The sequence below is a fragment of the Rhizophagus irregularis genome, chromosome 26, assembly GCF_026210795.1.
Source record: "Rhizophagus irregularis chromosome 26, complete sequence".
Taxonomy (NCBI): Eukaryota; Fungi; Glomeromycota; class Glomeromycetes; order Glomerales; family Glomeraceae; genus Rhizophagus; species Rhizophagus irregularis.
Genome location: NC_089454.1, coordinates 376,357 through 402,719, shown reverse-complemented (window position 1 = coordinate 402,719; position 26,363 = coordinate 376,357). Strand labels below are relative to the sequence as shown.

The 26,363-nt window shown below is 24.6% G+C and overlaps 5 protein-coding genes across 5 annotated transcripts; 4 read left to right on the top strand and 1 right to left on the bottom strand.

Moving 5' to 3' along the window:
• Positions 1 to 1,289: 1,289 nt before the first annotated feature.
• On the top strand, positions 1,290 to 2,627 carry OCT59_017247 (uncharacterized protein). The gene is made up of 2 exons (XM_025318884.2): positions 1,290 to 2,242; positions 2,342 to 2,627. Exons 1-2 carry the CDS (start codon positions 1,428 to 1,430, stop codon positions 2,460 to 2,462), a joined length of 936 nt encoding a protein of 311 aa, XP_025175112.1. The 5' UTR covers positions 1,290 to 1,427; the 3' UTR covers positions 2,463 to 2,627.
• Positions 2,628 to 4,293: 1,666 nt separating this feature from the next.
• Positions 4,294 to 5,812, top strand: OCT59_017246 (uncharacterized protein; the record flags this gene model as incomplete). The annotated part of the gene is made up of 2 exons (XM_025311096.1): positions 4,294 to 4,458; positions 4,565 to 5,812. The coding sequence occupies 2 exons, from the start codon at positions 4,294 to 4,296 to the stop codon at positions 5,810 to 5,812; spliced, it is 1,413 nt and encodes a 470-aa protein (XP_025175113.1).
• Positions 5,813 to 8,642: 2,830 nt separating this feature from the next.
• On the top strand, positions 8,643 to 10,577 carry OCT59_017245 (uncharacterized protein). The gene is made up of 3 exons (XM_025318885.2): positions 8,643 to 8,883; positions 9,043 to 9,300; positions 9,408 to 10,577. The coding sequence occupies exons 1-3, from the start codon at positions 8,838 to 8,840 to the stop codon at positions 9,986 to 9,988; spliced, it is 885 nt and encodes a 294-aa protein (XP_025175115.2). The 5' UTR covers positions 8,643 to 8,837; the 3' UTR covers positions 9,989 to 10,577.
• An 8,276-nt stretch (positions 10,578 to 18,853) lies between these two features.
• Positions 18,854 to 20,455, bottom strand: OCT59_017244 (uncharacterized protein; the record flags this gene model as incomplete). Its single annotated transcript, XM_025332231.2, has 2 exons — positions 18,854 to 18,908; positions 19,002 to 20,455. 2 exons carry the CDS (start codon positions 20,453 to 20,455, stop codon positions 18,854 to 18,856), a joined length of 1,509 nt encoding a protein of 502 aa, XP_025175116.2.
• A 3,657-nt stretch (positions 20,456 to 24,112) lies between these two features.
• OCT59_017243 (uncharacterized protein) lies at positions 24,113 to 25,221 on the top strand. Its single transcript, XM_025318886.2, has one exon. It carries the CDS (start codon positions 24,227 to 24,229, stop codon positions 24,791 to 24,793), a length of 567 nt encoding a protein of 188 aa, XP_025175117.1. The 5' UTR covers positions 24,113 to 24,226; the 3' UTR covers positions 24,794 to 25,221.
• The last annotated feature ends 1,142 nt before the right edge of the window (positions 25,222 to 26,363 follow it).

Sequence of the window (26,363 nt, the reverse complement as noted above, 5' to 3'; positions counted from 1 at the left end):
AGATGTAATCTTTCAAACAAAAATATATGAATAATCAAAGTTATAGTATCCAAGATTCATCTTATTAGGATTTCATAATGGTGGCTAATGAAGATTGTACCTTAATTTTTTTTTTTACAACTGGATGAAATCCTACTTTTAATTAATAATATAAGTATGTAGTAAGAAGTAAAAGTATCTCGAACAATAATTCTTAGTGTCGAGCATTTTAATCTTACCACGGTATATTAAAAATGGATGATATTAAGATCCTTCATCATATTAAACTGTAGTTACGAACTTAATTCAAAATAGCTACTAAATAAACCATGATCCATATAATACATACAATATACCTCTTTCTAGTTTGCACACCTTTTAACTTCGCCTGATGTCTTGTACCTACTTTTTAGGCCCAATAAAATCCAAACCAAAAAAGATTGATTGAAATGACAAATAATCTTATTAATACTATGTATACATCAGTTTCCGCGATATAATCGAACAAAATATTAGATCCCAATAAAATCCCAAACAAAAAAGATTGAAATAATCTTATTAATACTATGTATACACCAATGAATTTTTCTGCCAAAGCTGCTTTTTTTTAACATACATTTCCTCTAATGCTTCATCTAAATAAATTTATTGTACTTGTTCAATGATTCAATGATTGTGCACAGTGAAACCAGGACTAATACATACCTTACATACCTTGTATACCTTGTGAAAATTTTCTGAGAAGAACTCACGTGCAATCTGCCAACGTGATATACCTCTTATACAGCATAAAAATAAACTCGTAACGTGCTCAGTATCAAGTGATATTAATTCATAATAATCAGAATTGTGAAGAAATTATGTTAATTATATCTTTCAAACAAAAAATGTACCCCTTTCTTTAAACAAAAGATTCTTTACACAATTACACTATAAACGAGTGAAAAAAAATCGATTTTTTCATCAAATAATAATAATAAAATCTAGTTAAAAAATAGAAAAAAAAGGGGCAGAGTTTTTTTTTTATGATACGAAGATACCTGATGTTATATTTTGATGACAACCTGATAAAAAAAAAATATTTTTGGAAATTGATAAAATTGATAGAAAATTTTTTATCAAACTTATCATAAAATCATATTATCTTTTACTATATCTATACATAAAATCCGTGTTAACTAAATATGGTATAGATAAAAAGGCGCAAGTTTATATACGTAATGTCAGACAAAAGTAGTTACCTAATCCCATGACTTCTCAGTCAACAATCAATAACTATATAATATTTTTTTTACGGGTTAATTTTTTTTAGTAAACTCTTCTTATATCTGTTCTACAAAAAGAAAAAAAAACAAATAAAACGAAACTTTAAAAACTTTCTTTTACGTAAATAATAATAAATATACATATATTAACTATATAAATATATTATTTTAAGTTCATTTATTATGTCTCGAGAAGAAGATGTTGAAAGAATACCATTACTTCGAGGTGCTTATCACAATTTAAATAATATTAATAATCAAAACAACCGTCGTAGTTATATTAGTTATTTAGGTTTTGGATTTATAATTTTAGCAACATTATTGTTGTTAATTAATATAAGTTTTTATTTTATTGAATCGAATGAGGAAATCTTAACAAAGGGAATACCAAATATTCCGTATGAATATAATTTAGGATTAAAAAGTGATAATTGGATAGGATATAATAAATTTGATTATGTGATCGAAACTTCACCACCAAATGATCCAACTTTCTCAAATTTATTCACAAATTCTACTGAAGATTCAACATCACAAGATCGATTGAAAATAGCGGAAATTATAGCTAGAAATCATAAAGCATGGAATCCTGCTTATTATGAAGTTAGAGAAGAAAGACATAATCCTCATAAGAATTATACTGTATTAACAACAAAATCACATATGAGAGGATTATGGTTTGTTATTTGGCCACCAAAGGTTCATATTTCTTTTACATCAATTGGTGATGATAGTAAAAATAAGGATAAAAATGACGGAGGTAGAAAAACAAGATTTATTAAAGATGATGATCAAGAAAAAATTTTAAAATGTGATTATGAAATAAAATGGAATTATAAATATTTTGGTGAAATTTATCGTAAATGTCCAAATCAAGAAAAATGGGTTAATATTGCTTACGTTAAAGGATCTAGTGAATGGGGAATGCAATGGCTTGATCCGGACAGAATTGAGACATATGGTATTGTTACTAAACCATCTCAAGGAAGACAGATGAGGTAAGATTTACATATATTATACGTGCTGTATGTAATATGTTGAGCAGTAACAAAATAATTTGTATGTATTATGTTTAACATTATATTTTATTTTATTAGAAATGTTGTGATTCGTCCTGATTCTCCATTTCCACCTATTCTTCCCGCTTTGTATGTGGCATATTTTGATCGAATTATTAATAAAGGAGATCCTGAGGGTCGAACAAATTTATTTTTTTGAAAAATAAATTTGTTTTTTTAATTATTTTTTATAGATTTATTTTATTTATAACATCTCTCAATCCTAGAAATGATATAAGATATATAAGATCCTTTTATTATATCAGAATGTCAACGTTTAGACACAGGATTAAAATAATAAAAAGATCAATTTTATTTAACAGAAAAAAAAATTTTCTTATTCAAATGCATCTAAGTTGAATACGTCCAACTCAAATGCATCTACTAAGTTGAATACGTTGAATACGTTGAATACTGTAACCCAACTCTACCATTTCATTATGAGTATGTAAGATAATGAGGTAATTTACTCATTGCACATAGTATAATGATTTATAAGTGGTCTAACGATATTAAATGAACAATTGGTACTGGTAAAGTCTAAATTTGTCGTTGAAATAATAAATTATAACAAATTATGTATGGTGATTAATAATGATTAACAGATCAAGAGAACAAATTATTTGTTTGCCACATTGCGTTGCACCTGTGAAACAATAAGATAATAAAAATTACCGCAGCAAATAAAAAAAGAAAAAAAAAACTTTTTTGTGATATTTCTATACTAAACGTAATAGGATTTAATATGAGGGAGGGGATGAGAGAATTTGTTTGTGCTCAACTGTACTTAACCCATGAAAAAAAAACGTAAAAAAAAATCAACAATATTAAATAACTTTTACAAAAGCCGTAAAACCCTATTCGTTACGATCTTTTATGTAGTAAGATTTTCATAATTTACGAATGTACAGTACATGTGTACATGCTAACCATCTTAATCGGTTAACCCGATCTTTTTTTCGGATTGTTCCTTTATTAGCGAATAAAATTCAAATTAAAAAATCTTAGGAATTAAAAATCTTTTACTCGAATAAATAAAAGAAAAAAACATTAAATGAACTTTAAAATTTATTAAAAATTAAAAAAATCGCGTTTTTATGCAAAAACGCACGGAACCATTAAACTGGTTATATAAACCAATTAAAATAGCATGCATCTCGGGGAAATGAGATCAAATAAGTTTATCGTTAAAAAAAAAAAAAATTATATGAAAAGGATATCAAAGAAAATCATAAACGAACTAGTTTATTAGATTATTGCATGATTTCATCACCTTTTTTGTATAGGAATAAATAAAATTTGACATTTGTTTTTTCTCATGTGCATATTTGTATTTTTACACAAATTAAAAAAATTGATCATGTATAGGCTAATTTCCCATACTAAGATTCATTACGGACATTCGGTGTTAAAAGTATTAATTGGTTCAATCTGCAAGGTACGCATTTTTATTATGCATATATACAACCAAAATATTTAATCCCCAGTAAGATATTATTAAAATTTTTTTTTCTTAAACATTCGATATATATAAATACGAAGTTTATTAAGATCTATTTTAGATTTTTAAGCAATCTCTCACCCCCTTTTTTTTTCTTTCTTCTCTATCTTAATATTCCTCTTTTTTTTTTTTTAAAAAAAAAAAGTGAAATATTGTTTGTTATATTTCTTTGAAGAGGATTAGAGTGGACTGCTTCTTTTATTATTACGTATAATTATAACAATTATTAAATGTCTTTGTAAACAGCAAAACGGACGATATACACAAAAAATTTTTTGTTTGTAAATAATAATAACCTGTAAATAATATTTACTACATATATAAAAAAAAAAACTGGTATTATATAGTAACATATATCTCGTTCGTAAAGTTTCTAAAAAACAAGAAAAATAAGGATAAGATAATAAGAAACATAAGTAAATTTAAGGAAATAAGAACAAGAAATCAAGAATATACATTATATATATATATATATATATAGGAATCAATAATGAATTCAAAAGAAACCTTTCCTCAACCTTATTTCGTGGCTCATCAATGTTTGAAAAGAAGTGTCATATATTTCTTCGTATTATTAATCGTGGTAGGATATATTTTTTATGATGATGATACAGCGAAAGGAATCATTAATCCTAAAAAACAGACCAATAAAACTGTAAGTTGATAAAGTTTTTTATTTAAATACAGAAAAAAAAAACCTTATCTTTTTATCATTTAATTTATTTAACTTAATTAACTTTAAAATCATTTTTGGAATTAAGGTTTCATATGACGATCCTTCCATAACTATTGAAATTGATGACGATGGAAATATTACGACAGTAATTCATTCAGATAATCAAACAAATGTGGATAATAATGTATTATTAATGAGTGATGAAGAGATTAATCAAAGATATTGTGGAAATGATAAATGTAAATTCTTATTCGTTTATAATCAACCTGATGAAGAAAATTTGGCCAATCAACATATGAGAAATTTTATTCAATTAGCAGAAAAATTAAATCGTACAATGGTATTAACAAATGTTGGTAATTCAAGAATTTCATCATGTAGAAAATTTCCTTTTAATTTTTATTATTCTATTGATTCACTTTTAAAAGAATATCCTCACGTTTCTTTTATTACACAAGAAAATTTTAAAAAATGGACAAAATTAAGACATGAAAAACCAACCACTCAACATATTTATATTGCAAGAGGTGGAACAAATTCTACTATAAATATAGTAAATCAAAAATCTTCAAATATAGAATTAATTCAAAGGAAGAATTGTTTAAATCAATTTAATATGAAATTTAATAATGATAGTATATTTAAAAAAATTCGTACTGGTAAAGGATTTTGGATATTAGATGAAACTAGATCTCAATTTTCAAAATTTTTAATAGATAATTTAAAAGAAATTGATGAAGAAATCATTTTATTAAATCATGAAATAAGAAAACCTTTCTTTTCAAATAATCTTCCTAAAATAGAATATTCTAAACGTATATTACAAGAAGCTGATAGAATAGTTAATGATTTACAACCTTTTATATCAATTTATTGGCGTACGGTAAATGCTTTACCTACATCATCTCAATTACCTGAATGCGCTCAAAGGTTGGTAGAAACTTTAAAAAGGGTTAAGACAAGTTTAGGAATTGAGAATGTTTATCTTACCACAGATTATCCAATGATTTCTTCTGGAAAAAATCAAGATTATCATAAAGCAATGGAAATTTTAAATTCCACAATAAAATTTAATACTTGGATTACAATGAAATCTTTTAATAATCTTTTAAAGAATGATAATATTAGAGAGAACACAAAAGAATTTAATGGACGTGGAATTAATGGAATTTTAGATAAATTAATTGCTATTAATTCAGATTATTTTTTAACAAATCCTCCAGATTGTGGAATCAATTATAAAGATGATTTTATTTTGGATGTTACAAGTTCAAGAAGTGAATTGATGAATGAAGGAAATCAAAGATTATTAAATTTGATTACTCATTGGTAATAGATTTGGGTGGATTTTGGTATTGGAGATATTGGAAATATTGGATAATTTAGAAATATATAAAATAATAATAATAATTAATTAATTTTGATTTTATTTAATAATAATTACTTTGACTTTTTTTTCGACATTTTTCCTTTTTTTTATAGTGACTAGTTGAACTTTTTCGATATTCAGGACCTTTTTATTTCTAGTGACTAGTCGATATTCAGGAGAGATATTATTATTATTGACATTTTTCCTTTTTTTTTTTATTAAAATTCGATTTTTCTTTCTCTCTCTCTCTTTTTTTTTTTTAAAAAAAAACAAAGAAATCTTTTTTTTTTCCTTATTAATAAAGTTTTTTTAAAGTTTTTAATTTTAAGGTTATTGTTTGCATGTATAGTTTGGAATGGATTTTTAGAAATTATTTGTTAGTTACACCTGTCAAAAAATCATGATAAATTACGGCTTCGTGTTACGTTTCTTATTTACGCCTATAAATTCCACTAAGAATTTTATGCCACAATTGCTACACAAATTTCGTTAATTCTGCATTACAGTTATCAGGTTATCAACGATCTAATACGATCTAATTCTCAGGTGATGCTTAATTAGGTAATATGGCCTAAACTTTTATCCACAATTATTTAAATATGTTACATCGGGTTTAAAATTACAAAGAAAGGTAATTAAAATTAAAATGAGGGAAAAAAATTTCCAAAATATTCTTTTCTAGTAAAGTCGATCGGATTCCATTTTGTGATACAAGAAATGCAAACAATGTATCATAATTATGTAATTTTTTCTACCGAATCTCGATAAGCCGAGATATTTCCATTGTGTTACACTTGAAGATTCTTGAGTTTTCTATTTCTTTTTTTAACGAAAATAGTTTTGATGAACCAAACAAAAAAAAAAAAATGAAATGAATTTTTTTTGGTAAAATCATAATATAAATAGAATTTCTTTATAGACTGATAATTTTCTTGGCGTTAAATAAAAAGCGGCCAAGTCCAATGTTACACAAGATAATGAAAATCAAGTTTTATTACTAAAATAAGCAATGTGCCAAAAATGGCAGTATTTGAAGGGTGAGTCATTATTATTAGTTGAACCAAACAGAACAAACAGATATCGTAATATCAATATATACATCAGGATAGAAAAATCTGTCGAATCACATCTTAAGAATATCACAAGTTTCTTAAAATGGTATCTAACCTGATGCAATTGTAAATCGCGCGAGAAATTATTTCTCTAAACATACGGTTTTTTTTTTTGGCGTTTTTAAGTTCTAAATTACAAAAAGTTTTCGAACATTCGAACCTTCGAAATCGAAACACGATATTAGAATTTTACTCCCTGTAATTATTCCCTTTATAGTCAATATTTAAAGAATAAAGAAAAATGATTGATTAATCAAATATAACAATTGTACAATACTCGGCAAGCCTCATTGATAAAGAAAATTTTAATTGTTTTAGGAAAATCTTTTCTTCGAAATGATATGACTTAATCGAATGACTTTTTTATTATCCCGATAAATATAGCGCAGCTAACTACAATAAGTTTCGTTTTTAAAGCGCAGTTTGATTTTTTTATTCATTATTAATTATTATTAATACAAAAAGATTTTTCTACTGCGTGATAAAATTAATCAAAATTAATCATAAAAAATTTTTATGCACAATTACGAAGATTGATTAAATATAATATAAAATGATGATTTAAAATGGATTAATTGTGATATATGAAGCCGCATTTCCCGCATTTCCCTTTGATAAAATTTCTTATTAATCTTTCTATTTTCTTTATTATTAATATTATTATTATTATAATAAATTGTCTTAATTATTTATTATTGTTATTGTCTGTCTGTTTACCCTGTAATAATCTGTACATATTTCTGCGGCTAAACAGCCCAAACATGTACTAAAATATTATCCCTTTCGGGCTGAAATTAAGCCTCAAAAAAATAGCCATATGCAATAAATATACGGACAAATTATAACGTTTGGATTAATTAAATATGGGGTCCCTATTATCACGTTTTATTGCATCATCAATTTCCAATAGATAAAGATTTTCCAACCGCAGATTTATTTATTTTTAAATTTTCACAATAGAATTTCTCTCCTTGTCCGGAATACTTCTTTTTTTTTTTTTTATTAATTATATTTATTTGGTTCGCAACCGATTATTTAAGCATAACAATTAAACCCCTGCCTTTGAAAGATTTCTTTATTATTATTCTTTGATACATGGAACGGAGACTTGGAGAATTCTAAAAGTTTTGGTTCCGTTACAATACATTGTGGTTTTACCGTGTTATTTTGACCCTAAAAAAAAAAAATAAAAAAAAAAAAATTGCCTTTGTTTGTAAAAAAGATTGTATATTTTTAGATTTTTTTTTGCCTTTGAGGGAGGGGAAAATATTAATATTGTATTTCCTTACTCAGAATAAATGAATAAAATATGAGGTGAGTCATTATTCCCATGTATTTAATTTTTGTAAGAGAATTTTATACACAAAAAGATTGAATTTTACTTTAGTTCCCATATTAGGGATAAAACCAGTCAGTATATACACACAATCAATAGATATCTCGAATGATGGAATTCAAAAAAATGTGAGTCATCATTAAAGAAATGTAACACGTGATAAACAATATAAAGTAGGTGGCTATGCGATAATATTGATTACAATTGCATGATCAACTAAATTCAACTTAATCCGGAATTATCCGGCAAAGTATTTTTTCAGCCATAGACGCAGACCGCAGTATTATTTGCTGCGTATGCCAATTTTTGTATATATATGTGAACTTGGTCAAACAGAAAAATTACTTTTTTTTTTATTGAATATCATATTTTCTCGTAAATTTAAAACATTTACAAATATTTTTTTTTAACTCTTGAATAAAGTCATAAAATAGTAAAACATTATTCTGCGTTGACAGCAGAGACCATTTCTCTTATGTTATATTGTTTATTCATTTGAACCTTACTCTTTATCATATTATAATAAATTGTAGAGAACACAATGTTAAGTGTATTACCGCCGCATAATATAGCTTCTCATACTGAAGGTATTTTTTATTTAAATCCTCAAAAACCTTTTTTTCCTTTGAATGTATACTATTCTATATTATATATACATATATTTTTTCTTCCCCTTCTTCCTCCTTTTAATAATAATAATAATGAAATATTTCGCTGCATAACTAATAAAGTTTCTTCCCCAATAGTAATAGCTTGGAATGGGACTGTCCAAAATGGGATGTCATGCATGGTGACTCACATTCCGGAAAATGATAAAAATGGTATGATTATCCACGCCACAGATAACAACCATTCCTCTCATGAAAACGTGCTTCATCAGCCATCATCAGTATCATCATCTTCTTCAGAAGACATACCGTGTGAAAATCCTATTCCAGGGAATAAAAACAAAAATTATGATGTTAAAAATTATCGTAAGAATGCCTTAGTTGAAAATCTTGTTGGTAAGAGGTTAATTTAGTTAATTTATTTTTATTTTGGTATTTTTTTTTTTTTTTTTTTTTACATAATTTTCATTTATTTATTAAATATTTCAATTTTTTTTTATTAGATACGACCGTGCAAATTATTAACGTGATTTGGATTAATTTTCCTGTACATCTTAACTCTCAGGTTATTCCACTTCGTTTATTTATTCAAGAGACTTTGCGTAGATCAAGAACTTCTTGGTCTACACTTCAAACAGCTTTATTTTATCTTATGAGAATAAAGCCACAAATAACTTTTCTTTGGCTTAATCCTGATCGTTGGACATTGAATTCTAAGGATGAAAATAATAATAATAATAGTGGTAGTGATCCCGCTACTTGTGGACGTCGCATGTTTCTTGCATCTCTTATCGTAGCTTCGAAATACCTTCAAGATCGAAATTATGCTAATAATGCTTGGTCAAAAATATGCGGTCTTCCCGTTCGGGAAATAAATGTAATTGAAAGGCGTTTCCTTACCCTTATAGATTATAATTTGTTCATAGGAGAAGACGTGTACAAAAGTTGGTCGAATTTATTACGTAATCATTTTCAAAGCATTTCAGGTTCTGAAGGTTTAACCGCCGAAAATCAACAAGTTGTAGCCCAATTTGAAAAAACCCTGCAACAACCCCAGGCAGCTGAGTGTAAAGTACAGGGTTGAAGAAAAAAAATTTTGAAAGAAGATTTAAAAGGATTGGGTTTCTTTTTATATCAATAAGCTTCTTTTTTTGTAAAATAATTATATATTTTTTTTTGTAATTTCCTCTTCCTTTTTTTTTAACAAAAACGAAAAAACTATTTTTTTTTTCCATCACAGTCCGCACCAGTTCATTAATGTTTTTTTTTGTCATTCTCATTTTTAAGATTTTTAAGATGTCCCCCCCCAAATTTAATCGATTTTCTTTTTTTTATGTTAAATATTTTGAACAATTTGGAACAATTTTGAACATTTTTGAATTTTGAACAATTTTAAGAGGTTCCCCATTTTTTTTTATTTAAAAAAAAGAAAAAGAGAAAATTATTACCAATTTTGTTTATTTAGTTAATTAATTCTTTCCTTTTCGAACTTCTTTTTTTTTTTTTTCTTTTCATTAGGATTATTAGATTTTGCACATTTTTTTTGATTTTTTTATCATCAATCTAACATGTTCATTACAATTCAACAACCCCAACCCCTATTTTTTTATCATTAATACCGGAATGAGAAGAGTAAGGTCCAGATGAATAAACAATGTCTTTACATGAGTTAAATGATTTGATGATTTTTTTTTTCCGTGTGTGATGTGGCTCTCAGATAAGCATTATTATGAGTGTTCAAATATATATATATATATATATATATATTAATTATGTTATCTTGTATATAAATATTGGATTTATAAACCAAAAAAAGTCCGGTGATTACTTATCATTTGCTTTTTTTCTCTTTGTAGCACACTTTTTTTTTTTTTTAAAAAAAAATTTTTAGGAGGCAAAATTCCGATAACGAAAAGTGTAATTGGAGAATAATTATGGTAAAGTGGAAACATATGAAAGTAAGAAAAAAAATGTGCAAGTATTTGTTAACTAATATGGAATCTCATAGAACATTCCTTTTTTTTCGGAAGATGGTGATCCGTAGAGAAAGTGTGGCTTGTGAAGTTTTTGTTATACGAATTTTTTTTTATGTGTATGCATGACTTTGGGTAAATAAGTAAACAAATAAATCATGTGTTTGTTTATTTATTTGAGTGTATTACTTTACAATGAATTCCGATTACCCGATTACTGCGACATCAAAAGATCTTATACCAATCATTACTTTTTTTGGTAAAATTAAATTAGTATATTAGGTCCAATTAAAATGATCCTTTGATAATTTCCCAAAAACAAAAAAGTAGCCTATAATGATCATCACATGATATAATATTTACGCAAGATTACTTAAAATGGTTTAAACTTTAATTTTAAACGGAGTTTTCAAATAGTCTTTGGATCGAAAAATACCTGCGCCTATTCAAAGCGAGTTTGAAGGGGTGACTTTCAATTATTGTTTGAATGATTATAAATTTGGAATTTTATTTAAAACTCTTTTTTTGTCCTAATACATATTTTAAGTACTTGCCTATTAGCTATTGTTAAATGAAAAAAAAAAATCTAAATTTTTTTTTTCAGTCAAACAAACAATAGATTCTTTCTTATTATTCCCGGTCCAATATTATATAACAAGGATTTTTTTTTAATCGTTGAGAAATGTTATTGGATGAAAAAAAAAATGAGTGGTCGATAGAAGAATATTTTTTTATTTTATATTATTTAAAAAAAAAATTAAAAAAAGTTCTAATATATATATATATATATATAAGGTTATGGTAATCACCGGACAAATTTATTATATTCAACACCGGATATGTAGAAAAAATTTTTTAATTCTGGTAAAAAGCCTTGTCTCTTCTCATATTATTATTTATTATTATTATTATTATTATTATTATTATTATTATTATTATTATTACTATTTTAATAAAAATTTCTTTCATTTCCAAATTCATTTTTTTATTTGATTACTTTTCAGAGTTTGAAAGGAAATATTTTTCACATTAATTTTTCCAAATTTGGGATCATATCAAAAATTCTTCTTTTTAGAAGGTACGTAAAGGATTTCATTTTTTAGCTTTTGGCGTGATAATGAAACCCGTGATGAATTAATTAATAAGCAAAATTAGTAAATATTAGATAAAGATTAGTAATGTTAGAGTATAAATATAAAAATATATATATATATATATATTCCCTCCCCAACTCCTACTCTCACTCCCCCACTTTCCCTATAATTGTAATGAATATGGTTGATGATTGGATTAGATTATATGGATTATAATAAATAAAAACAATAAATAATATTTTTTTTACAAAAAAAGAAAGTTAGATTAGATAAGAATTATTAATTATAATAATAATACTTACACTGTATACTTTATATATTATATTCGGGACCAGAAAAAAATTAGATCAAAAATAACGATCGCACATTTTTTTTTCAAACTTAGAAAATGTTTTTTTGTCAATAAAAAATACTAAATCCAATGGTATTTTGTCAAAATAGTACACATTGACGTAATGATATTAAGATGATATTAGGACGTAATTCTGACAAAATTGATGTAACTAATTTTATAATAATTTCTTATAATTAAAATTCTTTTGGCGTTAAAATAGAGGTCCTACGTAATATTTTGATGAAAAAATTATAATTTCTGGTAAATATTTTTTTTTTTTCAATCAAATTCTTATTATTTTTATTCCCAAATATATCAAATGATCCAGTTTCAGTTTCGGGAATTTTTTAGTTTGGGAACTTTTTGGTTTTTTTTTCTTTAATCTTTTTTTTTGATTTTGTTGATTGATATATTGTATAAAAAAATATGTGACTCCCAAGAAATTACTCTAATAATTATTCTAAATTATCCAATTATTCCTCAATACATTGAAAATCTATGGACGTTTTTTAACTAAGAATTATTTCTTGTATGGAAAATTTCAAATAATTTAATAGCTTAGAAGCGGACATTAATTCGGGCAGGCATTATGAATTCTAATTCAAGTCATTATTAAAATTTAGTGAATTACTAAGAATAAAATCTACGATTAATCCACTTCAATCCAAGGAATATATGTTTGGTCAATTCCGTCACGAGGTCGAAGAATTAAAATTATTTATCTACATGTATCTTCTTACAAAAACTAAACTATAATATAACACAACTCACAGAAATAATGTTCCTAGTGTTCGTATAACTTGCGTTCTTGTATTCCCCATAATAAAGCCAGGATCACTATATATTTTAATTTATTAGTTTGAATTACTATTTTAACTAATTAGTAAACTACTCATTGTTAGATTCAATATTTCCCGCCACGGATAATTTTCGATAAAGGATTGTAGAATGCAACGGACAATACACTGGTAGCGTATCCCGTTACCACCACATTACTACTAATACCCAATTCGAAAATATATGAAGTGACATTGCGAAAAATATGGTCTGACCAGTAGTGTTCAAAATTCAAAAGAATATTCAGAATATTCGCGCTTAAAATCTTAAAATTCAACTTTGAACGTTAGTTTGATATCATTCTTCACTATATCATCACGGTATGTTATGTCGATTCATCTACAAAGAAGAAATAACAACCATTAATCAAGCATAGTATAGGTATACTTATGCAATTAATATAATTTACGCGGAATTTTATGAGATTTGTACAGTATTACTAATGTAAAATTTGCACAAATCCCGATAAATTCCTGCAAATTCCATGGGAATCCCATCACTACTAATTATTCTTGTAAGTGATTAGAATCTTTGGCTGATAACACCTTATTCTAACAATTTCAGAATGTAATTACTAATTATTCTTGTAGGTGATTTATGTTCCAATGGTAAAAAATATCCTGAGAAATAACTATTGACTATTAGAGACCAACTATTTATCCTGTAATCACATCAACGTCATAATTGGAAATCGAAAATTTATCAAAAATGATTTGGATAATAAATTAAAATTATATTTATTTATATCTTTTTAAATGAATGAATGAATATATAACAAAAGAAATAAAAAAAAATTTATTTTTTTTTTCGTCAAACGTAATAAAGGCACAAAATGTGAAGTCATAATAGTCAATCATCGAAATTCAAAAAAAAAGAAGGTATCCAAAAAAAAGTACATGCATTGTTATCTCGCATATTTTTTAATGGGCGCGTAATAGGCGCGTGAAAATTATGCTTTGATAATGATAATCAATCATCTTTATAAAATTGTTTGCTTTTTCGTTAAAATAAAAGGAAACATTTTTTAACATTAGAAATCACGGTATAAATTTTGGAAATTGATTATATAAAGATAGAAAATTGCGTACTTTGTATGCAATATTATATAAACAAAAGCCCAATAAACTCAAAAGCCCAATAAACTTTAAAAAAAAAAATTCATATTTCTTATTCAGATAATAAGAATAACAAAAAAAAAACGGGCTAAAAAAAATATATTTTTTTCCCAAGGAACATAACAAAAATGGTAAACAAAATAATAAAAACAAAAGATATAAAACAAGTTTTTTACCAGACATCAGGTCCGAAGATCCGGAGTTTCATGACAAAAAAATCTAAAAATAAATCATTTATAATTATAGTAAACTTTGACGTAACGACTGCGGTTTGCTACGCTTGCCGCAGTTACTGCGGACTTGTGGTGTTGGTAAAATAATATTTTTTTTTCTTTGTTACACTTTTACGGCTACTACATTTTTTTTTCAATGATTGGTCTTTTAGGTTGAAATAGTCTCCCGAAATTTCTTCCGTTATTTACCGTTACGATTTAATCTTATACTTCACGACAAAGAACATTAATATTGAGCACGCCAAATTGCATGATTGTTTAATAGTAGTTGCTTTACTATCCAATCCCTTGCAAACTTTCGGAATCGTGATAGGCTTTTTTACGTGTACGACGAAATGCACTCTTGGTTTTTTTTCTTGGCGCATGATGTTCGATGAGAATTATGTGATGATAAAAAAATAAAATATTTAAACCATAAACTCAAATATGTCAAATCACATATCACAAAATACTTTTTGTTTAAATCACGAATATAAACATCACCAAAATGCGAATATCTCGAATAAATTTATTTTATTCTGGATGATTAGATTCCATGCGTGAATTCTGAATAAACCCTTAGATTGATATTCCATAATATCATCTTTTATATTATATTTTGTTAATATAATATCTGCAGACGATCCACTTTTTAAGCTAAAAATAGGGTTGACTTGCTTTTTTTAATTTAAATTATTAAAAATAACGATGATGATTTTTCACAATCATGTTAAGAACGATTTGAATAATATTATTGTTTTTAATTATTCAATATTCTTTTGTGTAAATTGATTATTGATTTACCAATTTTGCCAAGACTTGTGATATAAGTCCAAAGTTTTAACAGATTTGCAGGAGCTTTTTCGAAAAACGAATTTGATTTCTCAATAATCACGCATTCACACTCTTTTTAACAACGGTAAAAATTTGATTCAAATTTCACCGAATCATTACCGAATCATTCATTTCACTGAATCATTCATTTCATTTTGAATTGTTCGTTTCAAATTTAAACAAACATAACTAATAATAGATGATAATTATATTTGGCATCAAATGATGATCAATGATTATGTCAATCAATAATACAAAGAATTTTCAGATTTTCAAATTCGGTGAAATATAAATATAATTTATTTTCTATGAGCCATCAAATATTAATAAATGCTAAAGAAGAAACTTTTCCCGTTTCATGTGTATAATACAAATAATAATGTATATAATACAAATAAAAAAAGAAATTTATTAAAAAATAATGATTAACTTATTTAGGATTATTTGCCATTCAATATTAATATTTAATGAACTGAATTATTATACGCTGTCAGAATAGACGGTGATGATTGAAATTTTTTATTCCTGGGTTTCTCCTGGGTTTCTCCTTGGGTTCTCCTGAGTTTCTTGGGTTTAAAAAAAAATCATATAAACATTATAAACCAAAGAATTAATAGAACGTCATGTCGTCATGTCGTCATGTTATGTAGATTTTTTTGATCTTTATGCGTATTTATGTTGTACTTTCAATATAATGTTTCATGTATATAACAAAAAGCATATTCGGTTTAAAAATAAGTTGGTACCTAGAATCAATTTTAGTAACAAATAATGTCTAAATAAAGTCCATAGTGATTTGAAATATGTCAAAATGTAAATATCATTGTTCTAAAAGCTTGGTATGCAAAAGGTCTTTTACATGGAACAATATAGGTACCCGTCTTTTTTGATATTTTTAGTTTTTTTTTTTAAAAAAGAAAAAAAAATAGAACGATAATCCAAAAACATTTGGTGCTACAGTGCTACATAAATTCTCCTGCAGGGGGCATGTAACAATCTGTAAGGCTGTATGGGCTGTAACTACATTTAATCACCCCCTTGAACACCAAATTTTTTTAATTATAGAAATTTTTTTTTTCTTTTTTCTTTTTTTTTTTTGTTTGTGAATTGTGATTTGAGGAAAAAAAAGAATAATCCCATATTCCCATCAACCATTTGATATCAAATTAATTACCATAATTGTATTTATAAATTAAATGACCAAAATAGAAAATAAAATTTGCTTATTAGATATATTAGGATATAATTACATAACATGATAATATCAACTTTGTAATTTATTAAAATTTAAATTTTAGTCATAGTGCTTCATAGTTAAATGAAATTAATATGTTTCAAAATTTGATTTATAGTCATTGCAATTATAGTAATTTGTCGTAATTTGCCGACTAGTTAGTCGTTGTTATTGTGTCATTGTAATCATTGGGTAATTATTGTGAGTTGTTTATATAATAATTGTAAATTATTAATAGTAATTAGAATTATTGTGTTGAAACATTGACTAATAATATTTTATAAAGAAACATGCCTTTGTTGTTGATCGGTCGCGTAATTCCGGCGATTAATTCATCGATTATTGAGATTAGGAGTAACTAGGCAATCTAGCCAATCTAGCCATGATTAGAATCTTTTTTTAATTTTGTTAATTATTATTAAATTATTATATGAAACTTTTAACGAAATTATTATATAGTGATATTTTTAAAGAAAATATGATAATTTTTAATAAATTTAATAAATTTGTAATTTGTTACAAAATTCAATATAAGAAAATATCAAATATATAATTCGTTACAAAATTAATAAAATTAATATAGTATTTTATTATACAATTAATGAGAGAAAATATCAAATTTGTAATAAATTTATTAATACATTATTATTATTATAGGGAAATTCGATATTCGATATGCCGGACCTACTGTACAAACGATAATTTTACAACAGATTTTCCAGGCCTTAACTGGTATATTATTTTAGCTGACCTCAACCGGTATATTAAATTCATGCATTATTTCAGACCTCAACTCCGAATTTTACTTATGATCCAATTTATCGAAAAGTCCGAAAGTCGATAAGTCGAAAAGTCTTATTATTATTACTTTTTTTATCTAAATAGCCCAACTAGGAAAATTCTTTTTTGAAAAAAAAACCTTATTTTCAAATATCGTTATTTCATACAACAAAAAAAAAAGAATTTTCATTTTTTGTGTAATGAAAACAAAAAATATATTGTATAACATTAGGTTACCTTTCAATGAGACTTAATTTGTAATTATTATTTAAAGTTTCGAATAAATCTTTGTGAAAGGAAACATAAATAAATTACTGGCATTAAATAATTGGCCTTATAATTAGCCCAACATTTTGATTCATTGATTATGTTTGTTTACTCAAAAATCTTTTCATTATAATTAAATAGTTGCATTTGTATCATTAACCTGTTGTAGGCTTGTAACACTGTGACTTAATTAATATTTCTTTCTTTACGAGTATGTAATTTTACATTAATTTATAGTACTTACTACTTACATCATTTTATCATTTATTAAATGATTTCACCTTTGAATGAATCGAAAAAAAAACGTACCTTCCTAAAAAAAGTACAAAGATTTCTTATATATAAGATTATAAATAATTTTTAAAAAAGTTTTATAATTAATAAATCATTTTGTTTCAAACATTTTATACTGCCATACCACATGGGAGAAAAGTGTAACTTGATTTAGAAGATGGAAACCATGATTCATTGATTTAGGGAGTTTTTCAATTTCATGAGATAAATTATTAAATAAATTAATGTTTTTAAGAATGACGCAAAGATAATTAAAAGGATGCAAAAATTTGTAAATTACTAAGCCAATCAAATCATTTTTAATAATTTTAATGATCATCATCGTTAATATGGATAATATGATAAAGTTGCATGCCTTTATTGTTTTTTTTATAAAAAAAAAATTTGCAATAATCATCGTAATATCGTAATAACTATAATCTATTTGTAACCTATTAAAAAAAAAAAAAAAAAAAAATTTTTTTTTTTTTTTTTAAATGATTATACATAATTAAAAAAGTAATTAAAGTTTGTAATAATTACGAAAGGTAATTATGTCAACACGAGATTTTTTACACACCAATCAAAAAGATTTACAATCGAAATTCGAGATTTTTTTGAGATTTTATAAAAATAGGCATTATTTAGGCATTATTAATCATTTAAATTTTTGTTATTGGATAAAAGAAACTTTAATTCCCCCAATGACGTATGAGAAGAGTGAAAACCATATTCTTTTTTTTTTTCTTTTTTTTTCTAAAATACGAAATAATGAATCTATAAAAATTCTAATAAAATAATCTTTCATAATCATAGCCGATTTTTAATTCGAGCGAAGAAATAAAATAAAATAAAACGAATGAATGAATCTATATTATATATATATATTTATATTTATATTAACCCGGATAGAAATATAGAAATGTACTATAATACTATAATAATATACCATGTATTGCACCATACCATAACTAAAACTAAAAATCTTATTTTACCTTAAAAACTATTTTGATTAATTATATCATAAAAGTATTTATCATATTCGACAAACCTAAAATAATGTAAATAAATTAAATTTAATCCTACCCAATAAAAAAAAATAATTTCAATTATGAAAATTATGAAAAAATTAAAATATACATACCGTCTTATGTTATTTGGTACAACTAAATTTTTCACAAATTTAGATGATCTTTCAACATTATCATATTTTATATTATTCGCATTACGAATATTTAAACATTTTAAAGGATAATTCAAATTTTTTATAATTAATTCTAAATGATCATTTGTAAAATTTGAACAAAAAGGAAAACCTAAATAATCTAAATGAATATTAAAATTTTCTAAATTTTTAAGAAAATAATCAAAATAAATAGTAGAAAATGACCAATTCATAATAATATTAAATATTTTTAAATTAGATGGGATTGATTCACTAATATTTAATAATAAATTATCATCAATATTAATCAATTTATCTAATAATTGATTATTATTAATAATATTTGATGAATAATTAATATCCCATATTTCAAAATGTTTAAGAAATTGACAAGATTTAAAAAATTTTGGTAATAATAATATTTCATTAGAATGTATAAAAGATAAAAAATGGGATAAATTTGAATTATAAATTATACAATGTTGAATTAAATCATGAAAATTTTCCATTACTTCATTACCAATAAATTTAATCTTTTTTAAAGATTTTCCAGATTTTGATAAAATAAATTTTAATATATTTGAAGGTATAGCAGAATAATATATTGTAATCCTATTTAATGTTTTAAAAGAAATATTTGAATTAAATTGATTAAAATTTAATTCAATACCAAAATTATAACATCTTGTAATTTCTAAATGATTTAAATTATCAAATAAAGTTAATTGTTTTAAAGGAAAATTGGAGAAAAAATTAATATCATAAAGACCAATATAACGTAAAGATTTTGATTGTGTTGTTAATGAAAAGAAAATAGAAGTAAAATCTAAAGATGAATATTCTTGTGAACAACAATAACAATTTAATCTATTATCCACAGAAAAATGTTGAAGATTTTTTTGATTTTTAATAATTTTTGAAATATCATTTACAGTATTTGAATTCGTAATATGATTATTCGTTAATGAAAATCTTAAAATTTTAATATTTTCTGCTACTTTAGAAATTGATGAATATATTCCAGATATTCCTTCATCAAATCCTGTTAATTCAATTAAATTTGAGAAATAATTTTTTGAAATAGGAAATTTAAATACGTTTATATTTGAATTTGAAATAATATGTTCAAGATTTGAAGCATTTAATATAATTTTTTTTAATAAATTATTTGCGATTGGACATTCGTTTGATATATTTGGATTATTTTGTAACCAAAAAGCCGTTGCTTCGATAACCGCATTTACGATAAGAGTTCGAATAAATTTAATATAATCGAAAGTTGTTTTGTTGTATTTTTTTAAGATCGAATTTAAATTTAAAGATTTTAATTCTTGTTCGGAAAAGTTGATTATTAATACGTTGACGAGAATTATAGATTTTATAGAATTTAATGAACCTGTAAAAGGTTCTTTCCAAAGGAATGGTATTGCCATTTCACACCAATACCGATTTGTTAAAACGCAAGAATGTATATTCTTTCTTCTTAAAATATAAGTATCATTTTTATCGTTTGAGAGAAATTTAAAAATTTTTCTCAAACATAAATGTGGTAAATTGGAAGCCATAAAAATTACGTATGTTTAAATAAAACCGAATATATATGCATTATAATAATAATAAGTTTCTTTATCTCTATTACACGTGAAATAAAAAAAAAACATATATATATAATATATTATATTATATATATATAAAAAAGTTTATAAAAAAAGAAATAAAAGGGTTTTTTTTTAAAAAAAAAAAGAAAAAGAAAAAGAAAAGATTTTAAAACTTTTTTAAGAAAAGAATTCGCTTTTTTTTTATATATATAAAATCGGATAACTTTATCAAAATAATCAAAAAAAAATAAAACAAAAAAAAAAACCAATCGAATCTTTGATACTGCGGAAAAAAAAGTTTAAATCTGTATTACCAGGATTTGTTTTCAATAATAACATTTCAGGATAGGGTTTTATGGTTTTTCGAAGTTTTTTTTCATGATTCTGAAAGTGTCTTCGGATACATAAAAAATTGATCCGAGGAAGATCAAGAAAGGAAGTAAAATTTGACTGGTAAAAAGGCGCTTTATATTTGCATACCATCTAACCCTTGAATGTAAATAATCGCGTAATACTGTTTATCATTACGCGACACATAACGTCATTGATGAATTTATTAGGAAAAGGAAAAAAAGATGAGAAAAAATCGTCATTGTAAAAATTTTCTGTTTTCGAGCTTATAGGATAACTTTCATGCAAGATCAAAATTTATTTTTAATGAATTTATAAAATAAATCATAATCATTTTTTTATTTTTTATTTATTTGTTTTTATTTCATATTAATAGTTTAACGGACTTCTACTCAACATAAAATTTCTTAATTGAAAATCCTTCGGAAAGCATATACCGTTTATGAGATTTTTACGTCATAAAATTTATAATAGTGTTTGGATTTTCATTATACATATTACGTATATAAATTTTTAGTAGTTCTAAATCTCAGCTGATACCAATCATGACGTTTTCTAATTAATTTTTAATTTCCCGTTTTATGATCTGGACTAACCCATTTTTTTCCCTGTGTTTGATTTTTTGATATTTTTGATATTAAAAGAAAAAAAAAATTCCCCCCCATTTTTTTTTTTTCATTTTCATTTTTTTTTTTTAAAAAAAAAGGAATGAATAATTTGTTATGTACTTATGCACCTTGTAACTCTTCAATTAATCTTTGGCTAAAAATATTTCTATAGAAATGAAGTGTCAATCATTATAATTCATCCTATAAGAGGAAAAGAGTCGTCTTTTTTTTAAAAAAAGGAATTAAAAATTATTTTTTTTTTAAGTACGAATTCCGATTGAGAAAGAAAATAAAATAAAATAAAATAAAAATAAATAAAAAATCATTATCTTTATCATTATAATCGGGTGGTGATACATGTGTCACCATTTTCTGTTTAACTCTTGTTGGGTTTTGTTGGGTTCCAAGATAAAAATATTTTCTTCAAGTACGTAATCTAATTAACTATGCATCTTTTATTATCTAAAAATACAAAAATTTGCATTACCATATTAGGAAAATATATTTATCACATGTTCTATGATATATAAAATGTTTGTCCGAGCGCGAAAACAAAAATGCCTTCCGAAATTTTTTATTTTTATTTTTATTTTTTATTTTATTTTTTTTTTTACGTCAACAACTGCAAAAACACAAATCTACGGTACATACATAAAAACTGTAAATCAAAGAATCGGTGATTAAAACGTTACATTCGTTTTTTAAAGTTGTCACGTGTGTATATTGAAATATATCTAATTATTTTTCTTACACTTACACAAAGAAGTCATTAAAATTTGTTGTTAATTTTTTTCTTGAGTGACAATAATCATGTAATATGGTAATATGATGATGTTCTTTGTTAAGTATAAAGAATTTTAAAGAAATGATTATTTTTAAAAAAAGAAAATGTTCATTGAAATTCGTAATACATAATTATTATGTTTTGGGCTTTCGGCGGAAATCCCCCGTTTTACAAATAACACTACAATAACTAATAAGGATATTACTATGAGTCTATGATGATAAGATGTGATATATATATTAAAATTATTGTGATTATTAAAAAAAGAAAATACATATTATGAATTATATCACCAAAATATGAATATTGTTCACCGTTCGTCTGTCCGTTCGACCCTAAATGATCTCAATGATCTTACCTATCACAAATTAAATAGATACTTGTAAGTAATAATTAAATAAAAAAACGCGGTTCAAAAATATTCATAATTTTTATTTGTTTAATTTTGTTCTTTTCCTTTTAAAGTTAATGCCGCGAGACTTAGGATGGCTTATGATTATATCATTCGATTTAAATAATTTAATAATCCACGGTTATTCTAATTTGTTAATTCAGCCACTTTATAATTATTATGTATTAAAAAAGCCTTAAGAATTAATAATGAGATTGGGCTGTGTTTGAATTTGACATTGCATTTTTTTTTTTCATTTGATTTTTCCGATAGTTTATGTGATGTTTATGTGATAATGTGATAAAAAAAAATTTCATCACAAATTCGAATCACTTTACCCGATCATGATTTTGGGCTTAGATTATTTGTACTTAATTTGAAGATCTGTCTTTATCTGTTATTTCAGTAAACCTGGTGCACCTATTACTTTTATAATGTATCTAAAAAAAGAAATTTATTATTATTACAATTATTATTTTATTAAAGTTTTTCCCTTTCTCAAAAAGTTTAAGTGTTCATTTAGAACAAAAATGTTCGAATTTTCCAGAAAAGAAAAATTCATTAAATTTAACAAATATGTAACTTAAATATAATATATTTAATATAGTATCCAATAATAATAATAATAAATTTTTAATTGTCACGGAAAATAAAATAAATAAAAAAAAAGTCCAAGCCACCTTTCTTTTTGATTAAAAATAACAATTATGCAAAAAAATATTTTTTATTTTCGCGTATCAAACCATATAATGAAATATGGTCAACCCGTCAAAATAATGCAGTTTAAATTATTTGATGCATTAAAATTTTTCTTTTTCTTCAATAGATTTCAAGTTTCGGTCTTTTCCCCTTACAAAAAATTTATTATTTGCAGGTAAATCATTCCAAGACTGATAGGATTTGCTTAACCCCTAATTTAATAAAAATTATTATTTCTAAACTTGTAAAAGATAAAAAAAAAATTAATCCGAATAATTAAATATAACAAACCGTTAAAATATCCCTTACCCGGTCCGGTTATCCTAAATCTCCTCGGAATAATATATATACTCTTTAATGTGAAACATGCAGGACCTTCTATTAAACGCTTACTTTTACTCTTTCTCCAATTGTGTTACATAATTGTGATAATAAAGAGGTTGTTTTATATTATAATTTTTAAATATTATAATGACAATGGTTACTTGCTTCTTGTTTATAGTTACGCAAGTGTCACAAAACTAGTATGGTCGGCTATGCAATTTCCGTAAGAATATAGCAAATTAAGTACATGATAATATGCAGATATATAAATGGTTAAGTTTTCTTGTTATATAAAAAAAGAAATATAAAAGGAGTACTCAAATCCCCAAATATTCATTTTTCTTCTTGTCGAAATTATTCGATATCTTACAAAAAAAAAAATAATTTTTTTAATAACAAAATCTTAAGGAATAAAATAAAAACTACTAGAAATTCTTTAAATATATAATATGAAAAAATTTACATCTTTAACCTTTTTGGCTGTTACACTCCTTTTTTTCATTGCTGTTTCATCAGCTGAACCTTTTTTTAATAAACGAACTAACGTTTGTCCACAACAATATAAGAGAGATATTTTGGGTAAACGAACTAATGTCAAGAAATGTCCTTGCGCTCTCGCCTCAGCAACTTTCGAAGGTAAAGCTACGGGTTACATAGTCTTGGCACAAGATGAATGTGGTTCAACTACGATTACTGGATTTTTCAGTAAAGGTCTCGATGATCCACAACAGAATAATTACACTTTCGCAATCGCCGATGATTGTGGTAAAATTATTGAAAAACTAGGTTCTTTGGATGCAGTATTCTCTGATGGTGGTACCAAACCTTTCTCACAAAAATTCGATAACTTCAATCTTAACTGCGACAAGAGTGGTATCCTATTGCTTAAATCCGCTAAATTATCCAAGCGTACTTACTGCCAGAATCAAAATTATAAGCGTGCTCCAACTAACACACAATTCAATATTTATAGTAATGGTGGCTTCTATTCTGGTTCAAATGTTAACTCATTTTAATTATAATAATGGTTGAAAACAATCAGACATTTAGTCTACTTTAATAACCCCTCCAAAAAATTTCATAAAATTGTTAAATTATGTTTTATTAATTTTTATAATATAAAATGTCATAATTCATAAAATGAACATTTTTTTAAAAAATACATATTTGATATTTTAGACGATTAATTTTTTAATAAAAAAAATAAAAATTCTAATTCCTTTAACCCTATAATTTGAGGGAGTCGAAACGTTGAATGTTGTTTCAAATTTTATAAAAAAAAAAAAATTTCATTTATTGTTCTGTTTAATGAAATGTTGCACAATATTTTGTATCTGTATTTTTATCTATTTTTGCCAAAGAAATAATTTCCTAATTATAGGACAATCTATAACGAATTTATTAATAAATTGTTGTTACTATTTTTGCTCAAAAAAATTAGTTTAACTATGAATAGGTTGTTTGATGTAAATCTATACTTGCATACAATGCACGTGACTGTTGGTTAAGTGTTTGAAGAGGGGTGGGAAGTAGCAAAAATGATTGATCGCAAATACTTGCACTGGATATAAACTTTTAATAAATTAATTGATTAAATTACAGAGGGTGATCAAAATTATCCAGCCTGCTAAAATTTTGTAGGTTAATATAATATAAATTAAATGTATTTATAATTATAATAAACAAATTTCAATACTTCATATTTTTTCAAAAATATGAAATCACCTGTATGAATTTTATAAATTTTACAATTTGTACAAATAAAACTTAGAAATCTTAAAAATATCATAATTCTGCCAATATCATTCTGATAAACTATCCAAATTCTCTCAGTAAGATGAATCTGATGAATCCAAAATTACAAAAATCCAATCATTAAATTTCAAAATAACCTTAATATACAAATTTATATTTTAAATTTTACAAACTTCACAAAAAATTTTATAAATTTACATAGTACTACATTTGCATAATATCTGTAATTAATATGCAATATTATAGTATAATACTTTTTCAACATTATACTTGCATACCTTATTACCTCTATATATATAGCTCAGGGTTCTAGCCTACCTGATCCTAAAAAAAAAAAAAGAACGGTTATTAGTAACCGTTCATTAATATTTAAAAAAAAAGCTAAAAAAATAAAACCAAGATTTGTACTTACTTATGAATCTTAGTTTTTTCTGTTCTTCAAAATACGGAAGCTTATTCGATCCTAAAAAAAAGCTAGAAAAAAACAAAAAACGGTTATTAGTAACCGTTCGTAATATTTTTTAAAAAAAAATAAAAAAATTCAAGATTCGTTTGATTTGTAAACGAATCTTAGTTTTTTTGTTCTTCAAAATACAGAAACCCACCCAATCCTAAAAAAAAAGAAAAAGAATGGTTATTAGTAACCATTCATTAATAATATTCAAAAAAAATTAAAAAAATAAAACCAAGATTCGCATTTACTTACGAATCTTAGTTTTTTTCATTCTTCAGAACATGAAAGTCCACTCGATCCTAAAAAAAAAGAACAAAAACGGTTATTAGTAATCGTTCATAATATTTTTTTAAAAAAAAATAAAAAAAATCTAAGAT

Bases quoted from the DNA above. Each gene is read 5' to 3' on its own strand.
- OCT59_017247 (XM_025318884.2), top strand. From the start codon at position 1,428: ATGTCTCGAGAAGAAGATGTTGAAAGAATACCATTACTTCGAGGTGCT. The intron at 2,243-2,341 runs GTAAGATTTACA...TTATTTTATTAG, and splicing joins TCTCAAGGAAGACAGATGAG to AAATGTTGTGATTCGTCCTG.
- OCT59_017243 (XM_025318886.2), top strand. From the start codon at position 24,227: ATGAAAAAATTTACATCTTTAACCTTTTTGGCTGTTACACTCCTTTTT.
- OCT59_017245 (XM_025318885.2), top strand. From the start codon at position 8,838: ATGTTAAGTGTATTACCGCCGCATAATATAGCTTCTCATACTGAAG. The intron at 8,884-9,042 runs GTATTTTTTATT...CTTCCCCAATAG, and splicing joins TATAGCTTCTCATACTGAAG to TAATAGCTTGGAATGGGACT. The intron at 9,301-9,407 runs GTAAGAGGTTAA...TTTTTTTATTAG, and splicing joins CTTAGTTGAAAATCTTGTTG to ATACGACCGTGCAAATTATT.